Source organism: Pelobates fuscus, chromosome 2, assembly GCF_036172605.1.
Source record: "Pelobates fuscus isolate aPelFus1 chromosome 2, aPelFus1.pri, whole genome shotgun sequence".
Lineage (NCBI taxonomy): Eukaryota > Metazoa > Chordata > Amphibia > Anura > Pelobatidae > Pelobates > Pelobates fuscus.
This window is the reverse complement of record NC_086318.1, coordinates 345,080,116-345,095,646: the sequence shown is the minus strand read 5'-3', so window position 1 is coordinate 345,095,646 and position 15,531 is coordinate 345,080,116. Positions and strand designations below refer to the sequence as shown.

Genomic DNA, 15,531 nt, shown 5'->3' with positions numbered 1-15,531 from the left:
GATAATGTTTTGGTATACATCGACAAACAAATAGTGCTTCACTTGAAAATGGTTAACATACATCATAGTTGACTTTCAATTGTTTTTCAGTGGTGTAACTTGCAGGAAAGTGACAGTTCCCCTTTAAGGCTAGTTACACCACCAACCCTCCTCCCCTCCCCCCCCCCCCCCCCCCTTATTATAAAGTCAGATAGTAAATAGTCACAGACATATGATTGCAAGATAGAACCGAACATGTATGTTTCAACACAGATTTCCATGTCATTCCTATAAACATCTCTGTGTTGGAAACGGAATGCCTAAAAGGAAATAGTGATGTAAGATTGTCAAAGCAAACATTATCTTACAACAACGGATGTGTTATATTTGAAATCGCTTGAGTTGTCATTGGCACAATCCATTGGAAAATTTGCACTTTAAAGCAAAGTGATTTTCCAAACATCTGAATAAATTGCACAAGTGAGCATCTTAAAAATTCTCTTTGAAAAATTCTAAAACAATGTTTCTTGGGATTTCTATGAGGCAGATTTGAGAATTCTTCTGCTACTGGAATGTATGTATGGAACATCGGAAATTATTAAAATATGAAAAATTCTATAGATTTCTAAATCCTACTTCTGTAATAGGTTACAATCCAAAAACACATCTTAACAGATTTTGACTGTTTGGAAACGGTATGGTTTCCAACAATTATGACTTCTTTTGTTAGCAATTTTTATTGATATCTTAAGCATCATCTAGCCTTCTAGCATAGATGTGTGAATTATTTTAAAATAAATCACATTTGGTTTATTTTATGTCTCTGTTTCAGTTTAAGCTAAGAAGTAGGCTATTGTCATTGTTTGCTCAATTAAAGCCTTTATCAATATTTCATTCGGTAATTTTCCCCCTAGCATCTTTTTTTCAATCAAATATTTTTAGTTAATTTTTAGTACAATATATTAGCTAGTTTCAAGATATATGCAGGGCACCAAATATGCTTTCTCCACTGATCAATGGGGAGTGAAAATTTTGCCATGGCGAGTAGAAACTCAGCCCTGGTAGGTGTGGCTTGGACCCTCCAAGCTGACATTGGCGATTGGCTAGTAGTTAGAAAAAAAATAATAGAAAGATCACAAATTCAACATGCCTGTAAAGCATGTGGTCCAAAATAAACAGTGATTAAAAATGGAAGATTTTATAATAGAGACATAACAAATAAGAGTACTATCCTGGCAAATAAAGCAACTTTGGTAGCCTTCTCCAGTATTTATTTGTTTTCAAATAACCCGTGGGTGACCTGCAAACATAGTTAGTGCCACCATCCGAGGGATACAGCTAGTTTTAACCATGTCTTAGAGCAGTGTTTCTCAAGTCAGTCCTCAACACCCACCAACTGTGCAGGTTTTTTTTTTTTTTTAATTATCTACATTGGAATAAAACTGGGAAATACGTAAAGAGATCTGCACAGTAATTTCCACTGAATATCCATATTGTTAATCACAATGCCAATTTTTACTTTCTTTGTCCTATTCTTCATTTTTTTCTTTTTCTGAACTTTAACATTTTTGTATAAATCTTACTTTCGTAGCAAATCAAGTCTTTTGTTCTATTCATTATTTGTAATGAAGTGAAAACTGAAATGCAAAATTCAAGCTAATGCAGCTTATTTGGTGAGTAACTCCAATTCAGCTATAGTCACAGCTTGACTATTTTAACCTAAATTTTGCAATTCACAAAATTTTGCTTATTGAATAAAGCTCTCTGATTGACCATGCAGAATAAAATGCCCTCCACACACTGTTAGGCAGAAAAACGCATAATAGCACTTTAAATACATCTTCAATTATCCACATACATTGTGCATTACTTCAGTATTAATGGAGTGAATGGGCTCAGTATGCAGAGATTTTGTACGGACACAGTCACTGAATTTAAGGTCTTTATTGTAAAGTACATAAGTATAATTGAAAAAGTCCCAATGCAAAACAAAGGCAGAAAATAAGACAATATCTTGATAAGAAATAAAAGTCCTTAATGTGAAAAGTAAAGTCTTTACCAAAGCTTTGGCACTGGATAAATTATGTAAAGGCTTGATTAAGGTTGGGGCAGGATTGCAGGGGTTAACCGGGACTGGAATAGGATTGCAGGGGTTAACCAGAGTCCAGGCAGCCAAAGGTTAGTTCAGGAAATAAAGAGTATTATCAGAATTCAGGCAGACAAGAGTTGATTCAGGAAATCAAGTGTAGGTGATCAAATGACTTCAGGCAGGATCTGGCTCTGTACTCTACGGAGACAACAAAACAACTGAGCACAGACCCTTGGAAATTGGAGATTTGGAGGGGGAATTGGAGCTCTCCCGTGAGGAGGGGTCTATGGGCCTATGTAATTGGAAGGCTCCTCTGGGTGAGTAGTTGCCCACACTTCCTATTTGGGCTGGACTCTATGTCCGTTTATTATCTGAAAGCTACTGTTCCCCACAGTGCTTCCAGGAAAACCAGTATAGGTCCTCCAGGGCTCTGACAGCCCGGGGGGATACTGGGGCAGTGTGGGGGACATGGCATACATGCCATTTAGTCCATCTGCTGGAGGCTAGGTACACCGGCGGATGCGCAGAGTTAGTGTCCCTTCCCCTGCACGCCGCAACCCACGTGGGTCAATCGCAGGGCACAGGGAAACCGGAGAGGAAGTGGAGAAGACAGCCAGTGACTGGGAGGTCTTACTCCCGGGACACTAAGAGACACATGGCATCTGGAAAGTGAGTAGGGCATGCTCAATCTTACAGGCGTGCCATTACATAATCCCCCCTCTAGGGTACTGACTCCATAAGCGCCCAAGAGTGGGTTTGGTAGGATGGAGTCTATGGAAATTTCTTACCAAAGTAGGGGCAGGATCATTTGTGGCAAGCTACCATTAGCGTTCCTCTGGACAGTAACCTTTCCAATGTATTAAATATTCGAGTGTCCCTCTCTGAATTCTGAGACATGTGGTGTCCGGGGAGTGAGTAGGACACGCTGAATCCTTCCAGCATGCTGTGACAAAGAACCAACTCTCCTCTCCTTTGCCTGGCTTGTAGAAGGCATCTATACAGTTTGACCTAGAAACAATTGCTGCAGAGTGTAGCGGTAGAGAGTTTGGCTACCATTTATGGTTACTCTGCTAATATGCAGAGGAACAGAATGTGGATTTGGAAGAGAAATTTCTTTCTTTGCATAATAAAACACAGCATTGGAGCAAATGGGAAGCTAAATGGTACTTTTGTGGGCCAAATGTAATTTTGCAGTGCTTGTTAACGTGATATAAAATATTGCACTAAAACACATGTTGAGAATGGTGTTAACTATGCATTGAATTTATATTGTTTTTTTGTTACAGAGAAATCCTCCATTGAGAGTAGAAGAACTTTTTGAAGACATCAAAGATGGCATAAAGTTACTTGCCCTACTTGAAGTTTTATCTGGGAAAAAACTGGTAAATATACAAATGAAATACGCCTGGTTTATGCATTGCTTTGAATTCATGCTATAACTCTGGACTAGCAAAAAACAGCAGTGAATAAGCAAGTTGTAAATGCTTCTTATAAGGCAGTATCACAACTATTGTTTCTTTGGTTTCTAATTCATAAACACAAAGCTAATTTTTAGTATGTTGATACACTTTGAAGAGCTCATTCTATAGAGATATTTGATTAACTTAGGAAATTGGCTTCACTGTATATTATAGCATCTGGCAATATTAGTAAAGCTGTGAATTCCAGCTGATTATCACATATCTAAACACTCCAAATTGTCATAGCCTGTTTTTCCAGATAATGTCTTCTTACAATTTTACTTTTGAAGCCCAAGCTTTTTGACTAGTTTACAAGGAACTGTATTCATTTGCTTTTTGATTAAAATTCTATGATCATTTGTCAATCTCCAGGCATTAGTGTAACAACATTTTCCTAAATATTTTCTTTGGAAAATGTAAATATTTTCTTGTTAAGAGTAAATGGTATATGTAGATGCACATACTTCCCCATGGTGCTTTGAATTATCAGCCGCCCTTTAGCTATTAGGGCTCTGGTAGGCCGAACTACACTTGATCCATCTTAACTATTAACTATTATAATTTCGAGGTGAAAGACGGAGATTCGCAAAGTTTTTTAAGATATTGTGTATCCGTCGCGTTATAATGCATCATTGAGCAAGCCAGCAATGAGTTCCATAATGGCTTTAATGTATTTTCCAATACTTTTCAAATCTCATATTCCAACCATGAAGAGAAATGGTATCAAACATAAAAAAGTATCACATTCCTTAAAATTGCAGTTAGATTTATTTATGCCTCCGCTCCTCGCTGTCACTGCAAAGCCTGAGATTGTAGGTGATGAAACCAGGTATTACAATAAGGGGTTAAGGGGCAATGTTAATCAACAGAAGCAGAAATGGAAAGCAAGCACACATAGCCTTTTTCTTTAGAATGGACCAATCATGGTCACCCAACATGTTTATTTTTATTTACCTTATATCAGTGCAGTAAAAAGCTCTGCTCTTTGTTATATGGGATAGCAAGAGTGGGCATGCTTAGTAGGATTCTAAAATTAATTTTAATGTTAGGAGAGTGTATTACAGATCTGAAAGTACTTGAGGCAGAGGGAAATGTTTGAGCCATTGAAATGCTGTTTTCAAACACTAGATGTCAGTACAGCACATAAAAATTATTTTATTTCTTTATTCCCTCTGCTATAGGTTTATATGGGTGAATTATTTATCTACCTGTGGGTGTTTTCTTATCAAGTAGAAAAAAATAATTTAAGACAGCACAGCTAAATCACAGCTTATTATATTTCACCTAACTGTCCCCTAACTGTCTTTATACAATATATATATATATATATGGGTTAATTTAGTAAACACCACATTTTGTCCTAACTTTTGATAATGTCTTACATTTTCATAATGGGGAACTTTCTGTCCCTGCATTCAAACCAGCTGTACTATAGACACAATAATTGTTCAATAAAAATCAAAATTGTAAAATCTGAATATTGTTAAAGGGACACTATAGTCACCAGTGCAACTACTTGTATTCCGGACCCTATAGTGTTAGCATGACCATCTAGCCCCCCTGGGCCCCTCATGCCTCCATAAATATAGTAAAAATCTTACTGTATTCAAGCCAGAAGCTGTAAATCTGCATGCTGTTAGACTCAGGAAAAACAAGCAGTCTGCTGACGTGATAGCCTGATCCAATCACAGTGCTTCCCCATAGGATTGGCTGAGACTGACAAGGAGGCAGATCAGGGGCAGAACCAGCATGATTCAAACACAGCCCTAACCAATCAGCATCTCCTCATAGAGATTAATTGAATCAATGAATCTCTATGAGGAAAGTTCAGTGTCTGCATGCAGTAGGAGGAGATACTGAATCACAGGATGCTCGTGCACAGCAGATCTGAGTGGATGGAGGCATATCATGCCTCCATCCACTCAGAAGTCCCTCTGGTTCCCTCTGTGTGACTGCAACTGGAGGTGTTCCTAGCTTTCAATGTAAACACTGTATTTTCTCGGAAAAATACAGTGTTTACCAACTTCAGCTTAATGAGCGAACAACCTCATTAAGCTGAAGTTGGTCAGGTGACTATAGTGTCCCTTTAAATACAATGTCCAGGTTTTACAGTCTAAATGGCCCTGCATTGAACTAAATACACAAAACAGAAGAATAGAAGTGTGTCTAGACGTTAAATGAATACAAGCTGGTATAAAGGAGTGTCCCCCAACACTCTACATCATATACACCAGTGTCAAACAAATACCCAAGTGTCCTAAAATAGGGTAATAAAAAATGTATACAAACGTGTGTAAAATTCTTGATTCTACAAGAAAAGCAGAAGAAAATAACACAATGTATACTGTATGTAATCACACAAAATAACACCGAGTAGGGGTTAGAATCTGACTCACATGGTCCAGTGCCATGCTGGGGTCTGTCTTAGAGGCTCAGGGGTGCCAAATATGGCTACTGGATCCAGTTGAAGAGGTCAGGTACACAATGGTATGGAGTTCCACAAAAATAAATGACTTATTTGTACAAATAGTAAATTGTTAAAAAAACAACTGATATTAAAACAAATGGGTTCTGTACATAGAACTAAATGTTTTTGCCCCTTTCACTAATGCACTGTTCAGACTTTTGTAAACAGACCCCTTATAGTAGAAGGGTTTGGGGGAGTTCTTCCCCCATGCAAGGCCTTTTTTCTCAGAGACATGTAATTGAGACTATCTTGGAGCTATGAAAGCACTATTTAAATTGTGCAAATGTACTATTGTTTGTTTTTTCTTTGCTCATATACGAAGCTATGTAAATTGATTGATTTTGCTACTTACACTTGGATGTGGGCTACTAGCAAGTTTCTAGCACACATTTTTTTACAAAGTGGTCAGTATACCTTATTAATTATAGTTATTCTTTATTTTAGCCATGTGAACAAGGAAGGCAGATGAAGCGAATACACGCTGTTGCCAATATTGGTACAGCTCTCAAGTTCCTGGAAGGTAGACGGGTAAGTTTGTAACTATTGGAAGAGTGTTTCTGTTTTTTTTTTTTTTTTTTTTTTATTTGAATATAGAGTGCAGATTTTAATAGGAATTGACAGTTTTACAGCTGACTGGTTACAGCTCCATTTATACGTGATCAGTAGACGGGGCCCTAGCCAAGTCCACGTTACCGATTTCATATAGAAACAAAGCTCTCTGATTGTAGTAGCAGTGAGAACGTATCTATCAGCTCAGAGCTGACCGCGCTTCTATGGCAGCCATCAAAGATAAAGCCTTATTTTACAGATGGTAATGTGTTTCTGATGTTTGAACATGCAGATGTATTCTTTATACAGTATGTATAAAGTGTGTGTGTCTCTGTGACCTTCAACAAATAACCTCTGGCAAAAACAAAATATAAAAATGATATACATTAGTTTATACTGGAAACATTCATGTTAATGACGTGTAATGTTTGAATAATTTATTTTGAAGCATTATACAGCATTATGTCTTGAGTTCTACACATGTGTAACTTGAATTTGGTTTGTTGTACAAAAAGGATTATTAATTATTAACGTTTTGCTTTCCATGCAAGTCAATATACAGAGGATCACCGGTCAGTATTTTATTTGAAAGGAAAACACCTTACCTAGGTCTCAATTTAATTACCGTAATGTTGGATAAGCTTTCCAAATAATTTAATATTTTTTGATTAACTTTTCTTATGACTTTTTCAACATGTTAAACTGTTAAGAAATATATCATACATAAGATATATGTCAATAGATAAAACAAATTTCAAAAACGTACGAAATATGAATACGAAATACGAAAATACGAAATGTAATATTTTTTATAATAGTAAATAAATTTAAACATTTATGAAAAACTGCAAAATCATTTGGCAAGCTTATCTAACAATATTAAATTGAGGCCTTATTAATAAAAATACTCCCTAGAATGTGGGAGTAATAAATATGAAAGTTGGGATATGATCTTCTGAGAGTACCACTGCTATTGAAGTCCTTCTCTGTTTCCATCATTGTTGTAAGAATGTTTAAGCTGGGGAATTTGTATGTATTTGCATCTATTGTTTTGGTTCTGTTATTATAAGTTAAATCTTGGGTTATTGGAGACAAGTTTTGTGTATAATAAAACATTTTAGGTGAACATCTTGGGCTTTTGCCCCCCCTCCTTGTACTTTGAGCCTTTTCACCTGGGCATGTGAGCCAAAAGCATCTTTTTAAAGATCATTTCAGGATCATTCAGATTAATTGATTGCTGTGTGGAAGGAGTGAGCAGTAGAGTTGTCATGATCCTGCATTTACCTCCCTAGTTTTCTGATCTTTTCAGTGTGGTGCTGTACATTTCAATGCCACTACCTTGCCGTGGTCCTGCTGCTCCCAGTCTAAAGAGGACTGACTTTGTCCCAACTGGCCCTACCTTGTAATTTTCTCCTCCCTATTTAGTTTACACTCGCCCCTTCTTGTTTGCCAGTTCATTGATGGCCTTGCTCAGTGGAACTGTCTTCTGTGTTACACAAGCTACCCTGGGCAAACATGTTCCAGAGCTTGCAACTGTCCTGTGCAAACTCACAGTGTTCCAGAGAATTTTGCTGTTTGCATATTGGGTTCCTACCTATGGTTGTTGATCCTGTGGTCAGCACCCCTTCCTATCCAAACCTTCACAAGAAGTAATATCTACCTGTCCAGTGGATAGAGATGGCTACCGTACTCTGAAGAATCATGGTGGTGGTGCCAGAGGCAATGGGGTTGATAATGTAGGGAAATAGTTCTGTGTCCCAAGCCTTTGACCCGCCACCGCTGTTCATTCTACATGATATATAAGTATTTTAAAGTAAATATATTTAGAGTGGTGCTAAGTAGAGATGAATGACTAAAGTGTGACTGTATACTCGATGGTGTGGTTTCGTCCAGAGAAGCTAACCAACATAGGAGCTTTTTTGAATGTAGCAGATATACCAAGAGTGCCAAGGCTGTGGTTTCGAATATAGGAATTTATGTAACGTAGTAAAGAAAGCCTCATACTTTCACCTATGCTTGAATGCTGTTGTAATGTGTGTAGGTGATGTCGGCCCAGGCAAGTTTGGTAATGCTTGAGGCAAAAGGATGGAGTGAGCTGGTGTGGGTAAATATCACAGATGGTTTTTGGTTTAGAAAGACCTTGGATTCAGAGTGTAAACAATGACAACTGTACAGCTTAAAAGATTGGTAAAGGGCAGTTTAAGAAATTAAAATATAAATGCTTAAGATTTTGTTTTGTATTGGAAGAGCAAGATAGGTTACAAAATTTCCAGGGTTGGCAGAAAAATAAAAGTCAATGAAGGGACCATCACAATGTGTTGGAGAAGCCATATGTTGTGTTAAGCTGGTTAGAAATATAAATAAAAGCAGGAGGCAACAAAAGTGAATGATTTTTCACTAGGTAGTAAGATGTTTGGAGGCAAAAATGAGAAAGGTCAAAAGGCCATAAGGTCATAAGATGAACTGTGTGGACTTGTTTTTCCAGGTTTCAGTAGGAAATATGAGGATAAGATTGATAGGCAAGAGGAGAGCATCAGGTGTTCATTCATTACATATGAATGCAGGTGATAGGGTGTTAAGGTTGCCCTGCTTATTGCATTTAATGCTCATTGCTTACTGCATTCATCAGCATGTTTTACTTATATGGATATGGCATGAATAAATATATATACTGATCAGCCACAACATTAAAACCACCTTAATAATGTGTGTGTGTGTGCTGCCGAAAGAGCTCTGATGCATCAAGACATGGACTTCACAAGACCTCTTAACATGTTCTGTGGTATCTGGCACCATGGCATTAGCAGCATTTCCTTTAAGTTCTGCAATTTGTGAGATGGGGCCTCCATGGACTGGATTTGTTGGTCCAGCACATACCACATATGCTCAATTGGACTGAGATCTTGGGAATTTGGAGACCAAAGCAACACCTTGAACTCATGTTTCTTAAACCATTCTTGAACAGTTTTTGCAGTGAGGCAGGGTGCATTATCCTAAAAATAACTCATTACGCCAGGCAACCTTCTTCCATTGCTCCATGGTTTTGCTCTAAAGCTCATGTTCCCATTGAGAGTGCTTTCTGCTGTGGACAGGGGTCATCATGGGCAGTCTGATTGGTCTGCGGCTACGCAGCCCCATACACAGCAAACTGTGATGCACTATGTGTTCTGACACCATTTTATCATTGCCAGCATTACCTTTTTCAGCAATTTGAGTATGACAGCTCTACTGTTAGATGGGACCAATCAGGTTAGCTTTTGCTCCCCACATGCATTAATGAGCCTTGGGTGCCCATGACCCTAACATTGGTTCACCGGCTGACCTTCCTTGCACCACTTTTGATAGGTACTTATCTCTGCAAATGGGGAACACCAAACAATTCTTGCAGTTTTGGAGGTGCTCTGTCATCTAGCCATCACTATTTGGCCCTTGTCAAAGTCACTTTTTCGCTTGCCCATTTTTCCTGCTTCCAACACATGAAATTCAACAACTGACTGTTCACTAGCTGCCTAATATATCCCACATCTTGATGTGGAAAATGATTCACTTCACCTGTCAGTGGTTTTAATGTTGTGGCTGATCAGTTTTAATGTACATTGCATGTGCATGAAACACTCAATATGGCTTTAGATTTTTTTAATGTTTTAAAAATTCATTATTTGCCTTATATTTTGATGTAATACACGTATTTTCCACACTGTTGTGAAATTCCTAATTACAATATGTTAATTCATATAGTTAATGTGTAATAATATTTATAATGCTATATCAATTGATATAATAAATCCACAAATGGTAAGTTATAACAGCTCGTCACAGAGTTAATTTGGTTAGTGTACTGAATGTAAAACATGTTTATTCCTCACTGCCACATTTTCTTGTCCTGGCAGGGTTGACTCATTAAACCTTTTGGGATTCCTATAATTGAGTATTAGTATGTTGGGTAATAACATTTATTTCCCAGCACATACTTGAAAGACCTCATTCATTTAAAATCCTTATCCCTAAATTTAAAAAACAACAACAACATAAAGCCTTTATTTGTTAGGTATTTATGCATACAACATATTAATAAATGCATTTATAGTACAGAAAAGAAATATTAAAGTAAGATATATTTACATTGATTATGTTAACAGTTTGAGGCAGTTTTTAAGAAGTAAAATGTTGATGTTGATGTTGAATAAACCAACATTAGCCACATTACATGCTAACAACAAAATAATTCAGTCAATAAATCAGAGGACTTAAACACCTTTATAGCAGCAACAAGGTTCAGTCTGTAACACAGATTCGATAATGTTCTGATTAAGCCATTCAACTGTTATCTCCCCAAAATGATGAAATACCCAATGGCTCAATCAGTAGCGTTCTCAAGAATTAATGTTGACATTGGTATCATGGAATCCTCCAATGCATGCTACTATAATAACAGCTCATATCCGAAGAAAACACTGTCTGCTCAGAAACCAATTGGAATCAGTAAAGTTAAGCGAAAACTATAATGCTGAAAGAAAATAGAGAGCAAACAGCGGATCAATACATTTAGTGATATGGAGCTTAGAGAATTCTGAAGATGGAATTGATAAAGACAGAGATAATGTGTGAGCGGAGGTCGTAGACATTTATGTGTTTGCCTATTTCCAATAGATCTGCTTGCAGATTCCGTCAACAATTTTAATGTGTTTTAGTTAATTATGATTATAAAATTTATTAAATTACACAATACAATGAATGTTTTTTGTTTTTCAGATTAAACTGGTGAATATAAATTCTACAGACATTGCTGATGGGAAGCCCTCTATTGTGCTTGGTTTGATATGGACCGTAATCCTCTATTTTCAGGTAAATATTGTATGACAAACATAGTTATAGGAACTATGGAAAAGTGAGAAACTTTAGTGAATAATAAAAAAAATAGTTTGTTTACTATTGCTACAGATAGTACAGTGTTTACTATTGAGCTTGCTTCCATAAAGGTAAACAAATGTCATGCACAAGATATTTTTCAAGTTTACTTCACACAATTCGAATTCTTCTTAAAGAATGTACTATTTTCAGTACTGCAAGGCCTTGTGGGTTAAAATGATCCAGAAAAGAACATGTAGCACAGGGTAGTCTCTTTGGGTGGGAGTTGTATTTCAGTCTTTGGTAAAGACTCACATTTCCGGCACATTAAATTTTGCTAATTAAAAATGTTAGTAGCCTGTATGTGTATATATACATATGTGCAATTCCAGTACTCCAAAGATTTTGTATAAACTCAATAAATAAAAAAGTATGCATATATCACCTCACATATTATTTGAATTACTAAAAAACCAAGTGTATTCCAAAAATAAAATCCAACATTACATTTATTTGTATTTTTTGCAATTTGCTATGCTTATAGTGCACTACAAGTGCACTTGCTGTCTGGAGACACTGAACTTTCCTCATAGAGATGGATTGATTTAATGCATCTGTATGAGGAGGTGCTTATTGGCCTGGGCTGTGTTTGGCTTGTGCTGGCTCCTGATCTGCCTCCTTGATAAACTCAACCAATCCAATGCCTTCCTATGTGAAAGCATTGTGATTGGCTGAGGTCACCACTTCTGATGATGTCAGCCAAGGAAGCAGATCAGGGGCAGAGCCAGCACCAGCAGACTGCAATAAACGTTTTACTATATTTAGAGGGGCAAGAGGTGGCCAGGGGGGCTAGATAGTGTTTTTAACACTACAGGATCAGGATTATATGTTGTGTCCCTGACCCTATAGTGTTTCTTTAAACAATTTGAATATTGGTGTTCAGATAATAATACTTTATTGTATTTACAATGCATATGTACTATGCTATTGTACTGTGCTGTTGGATATAAATGCCAGTAGTAATAATAATAATGATGCAATTCCTTATATTGATTTTTTTTCTCACCGTTATATCTAATAAACAACACACATCATATACACTTATCTATTTAAATATATATATATATATATATATATATATATATATATATATGTAATGGCCTAATGGAATAACTTCTCTATATTCATGTAAACCCCAAGAGCAATGTAGTTTATGATAATGCATGTGCAGATTATTCATTGGCTAATACAATCTTTGCTCAAGCAGCCTCAATTTTCCTCTACCTATGCACTTCAGACTTATTGATATCCTGCCAGCCACATTCTCTGTCGATTCAATGTATGCATGTGCCTGATTTCTGTTGCGTGTATGCTTGCAGTGTAAGTGATTGGGTTGCTACTGTCTATCACACCATATCATGAATGGATTCCTGTGTCCCTGACACTTGCAGTGGAACAGACAGGTTGCAATTCCCACTACAATGCAGCAACTACATTGTAGCTAACTTTTGTGTATTTGTTTTCTTTTTTTTCTGTTATTTTATTCTTATTTATTTATTTATTTATTTTAAATCCACAGTTTTCCATCATTATCAGTTGTGCAACATTTTATTCTATAACTATCAATGTTGGAATCCTGGCCTCTGTTCACAATCTTGGCACAACCCGGTATTGATATTGAAATGATATTTAACAGTTCTGTTGCCCCTGGTCTCTTTATCAAAACTGCTCAAACCATTGGGCTCAGTCTAAGAGAACAGGTTGTTGTTCTGTACCAGATCATCTTTTTCAAGGCATAACCTTAATTTTACTGATAGATTAGGAATATAACTTTGACCAACATACTTTTTGCCTTAATAATTCCAGGCAATTATGATTGAAGACACAATGCTGTATCTTAGTTATTATATATCACATCTCATGGAAGCTCTATAACAGGGGTAGGCAACCTTTGACAATTTAGATGTTATGGACTATAGTTCCCATACTGCTGTTAATGCCAAGAGGCTGGCAAAGCATCAGGGGAGATGTAGTCCACATGTGGAATGCAGAAGGCTGTCTACCCCTGCTCTAGAGAGTTACACTCATTAGTTTAATGGAGCATTGCACATTGGCTTACAGCCATGCATGGCCACATTAATCAATATATGCATCTCAAATATATATTTGAAATGTAGGAATTTACTTTTCAAATGACATCAACAATACATTACTTTGTCATATTAGGAGCCAATCAGATCAATAGATATTTAATTAAAAAAAAAAAGTATAATGCGGTCTTAATAATAACACTACATTTATAAATGAAACCATTTTTAATCACTAATGCCTCTTTGAGATGTTGAGATGCATATATTGATTAATGTGGCCATGCATGGCTGTAAGCCAATGTGCAATGCTCCATTAAACTAAATAATATAAATATCTTCTTAAAGTGCCAATCCTATAAAGTGCCATCTCAGCCTTTAAGTTTTTATGCAGATATTTCTAAAAAAAAGTGCCAATCCAGTACTACAAACATTTTTTATAAACACAATATATATCACGTCACATATTATTTGTATTGTACTAAAAAAAACAAGTGCATTCCAAAAATAAGCCAACATTAAAATTATTTGTATTTTTTGCTACTTGCTATGCTTATAGTGCACTACAAGTGCACTCTCTGCTGGAGACACCGAACTTTCCTCATAGAGAGGCATTGATTCAACGCATCTGTATAAGGTGGTGCTGATTGGCCAGGGTTGTGTTTGGCTTGTGCTGGCTCCTGATCTACCTCCTTGATAAACTCAACCAATCCAATGCCTTCCTATGTGAAAGCATTGTATTTGGCTGAGATCACCACTTTTAATGATGTCAGCCAAGGAAGCAGATCAGGGGCAGAGCCAGCACCAGCAGACTGCAATAAACGTTTTACTATATTTAGAGGTACAAGAGGTGGCCAGGAGGGCTAGATAGTGTTTTTAACACTACAGGATAAGGATTACATGTTTGTGTTCCTGACCGTATAGTGTTCCTTTAAACAATTTGAATGTTGGTGTTTTCAGATAGTAATACTTTATTGTATTTATGCATATTTTGTACACGCATGCATACGCTAGTTACCTCCTGTAATTAATTATAATAGCTACATTTACTGATTTCATGTGATTCAACACACAAATCAGAATTTGACTAATAATAACCATATTATCAAATGTTTTAATAAAATCAATGGTGATATTTTTTAACCAATTAACTATTTTGTTAAACTATATATGATGATAACCAGTTGAATATACTTTAAATAATATATGGATTTCACAGAAGCTGAGAGTAAAAATGTTAAAAATGACTCCCTATGTGTTACAACATATGTTCTTTATTAAAGAGACTAATGAATATATTTTATTTTTTTTTTAGATTGAAGAATTGACAAGCAACCTTCCCCAGCTGCATTCACTGTCCAGTAGCACATCTTCTGTGGACAGTGTAGTGGGTACGGAGACTGGAAGCCCACCAGTCAAACGCAAAGTTGTGAACAAAATCCAAGGAAGTGCCAAGAAAGCATTGCTTCGATGGGTTCAATACACTGCAGCCAAGTAAGCCAAATACAGCTTGTTACAGTTACAAGTGGTTACTTTCACTGGCATTGCAGTTCTAAATATACATTTTATATTTCCAATGCAGTCTAAAGATTTGTGGCATTTTGTTTGCACAGTGTGACATCACAGTATGGTAGGGTATAAGAATCAAGAATGAACAGCCCTGGCTCTCATACCCAGAGTGTTTGGAGCTGTGGCTTGAAGCCGCGCTTCCAAACCTTCTAATTAGTAAAATATTAACATTTGGGGTCACTAAGGAGGGGATCAACTGTAGGTACTGTAACAACTTAATCTAGATGAAGTTGTTATATTGAGTACAATGTTCCTTTAATATGCACCTAGTATAGTCACTCGAGGTACTAGGAGACAATGTAGGAGCTACACATGCTGTTTACACAGAAACAGAAAAGCTTATTCGTAGCATTATTTATGCTGTATATTTTAGCATTTTTTTATAGTGACTTTACTAATACTACTACTACTATTACTACTTGTGCTGTTTTTGGCTTTATCCCTGAACATTTCTGCCATCAGACAGTTATTTATGCTATCATA

General features: G+C 36.5%; 1 protein-coding gene across 1 annotated transcript in view; it reads left to right on the top strand.

Moving 5' to 3' along the window:
- The window catches only part of SYNE1 (spectrin repeat containing nuclear envelope protein 1), a 389,325-nt gene that overhangs the window by 84,406 nt on the left and 289,388 nt on the right, over nucleotides 1-15,531 (top strand). Inside the window, exons 3-6 of the mRNA XM_063443606.1 lie at nucleotides 3,355-3,450; nucleotides 6,440-6,523; nucleotides 11,297-11,389; nucleotides 14,795-14,973. Of these exons, the coding sequence (XP_063299676.1) occupies nucleotides 3,355-3,450; nucleotides 6,440-6,523; nucleotides 11,297-11,389; nucleotides 14,795-14,973 (452 nt within the window). The remainder of the gene's footprint in view (nucleotides 1-3,354; nucleotides 3,451-6,439; nucleotides 6,524-11,296; nucleotides 11,390-14,794; nucleotides 14,974-15,531) is intronic.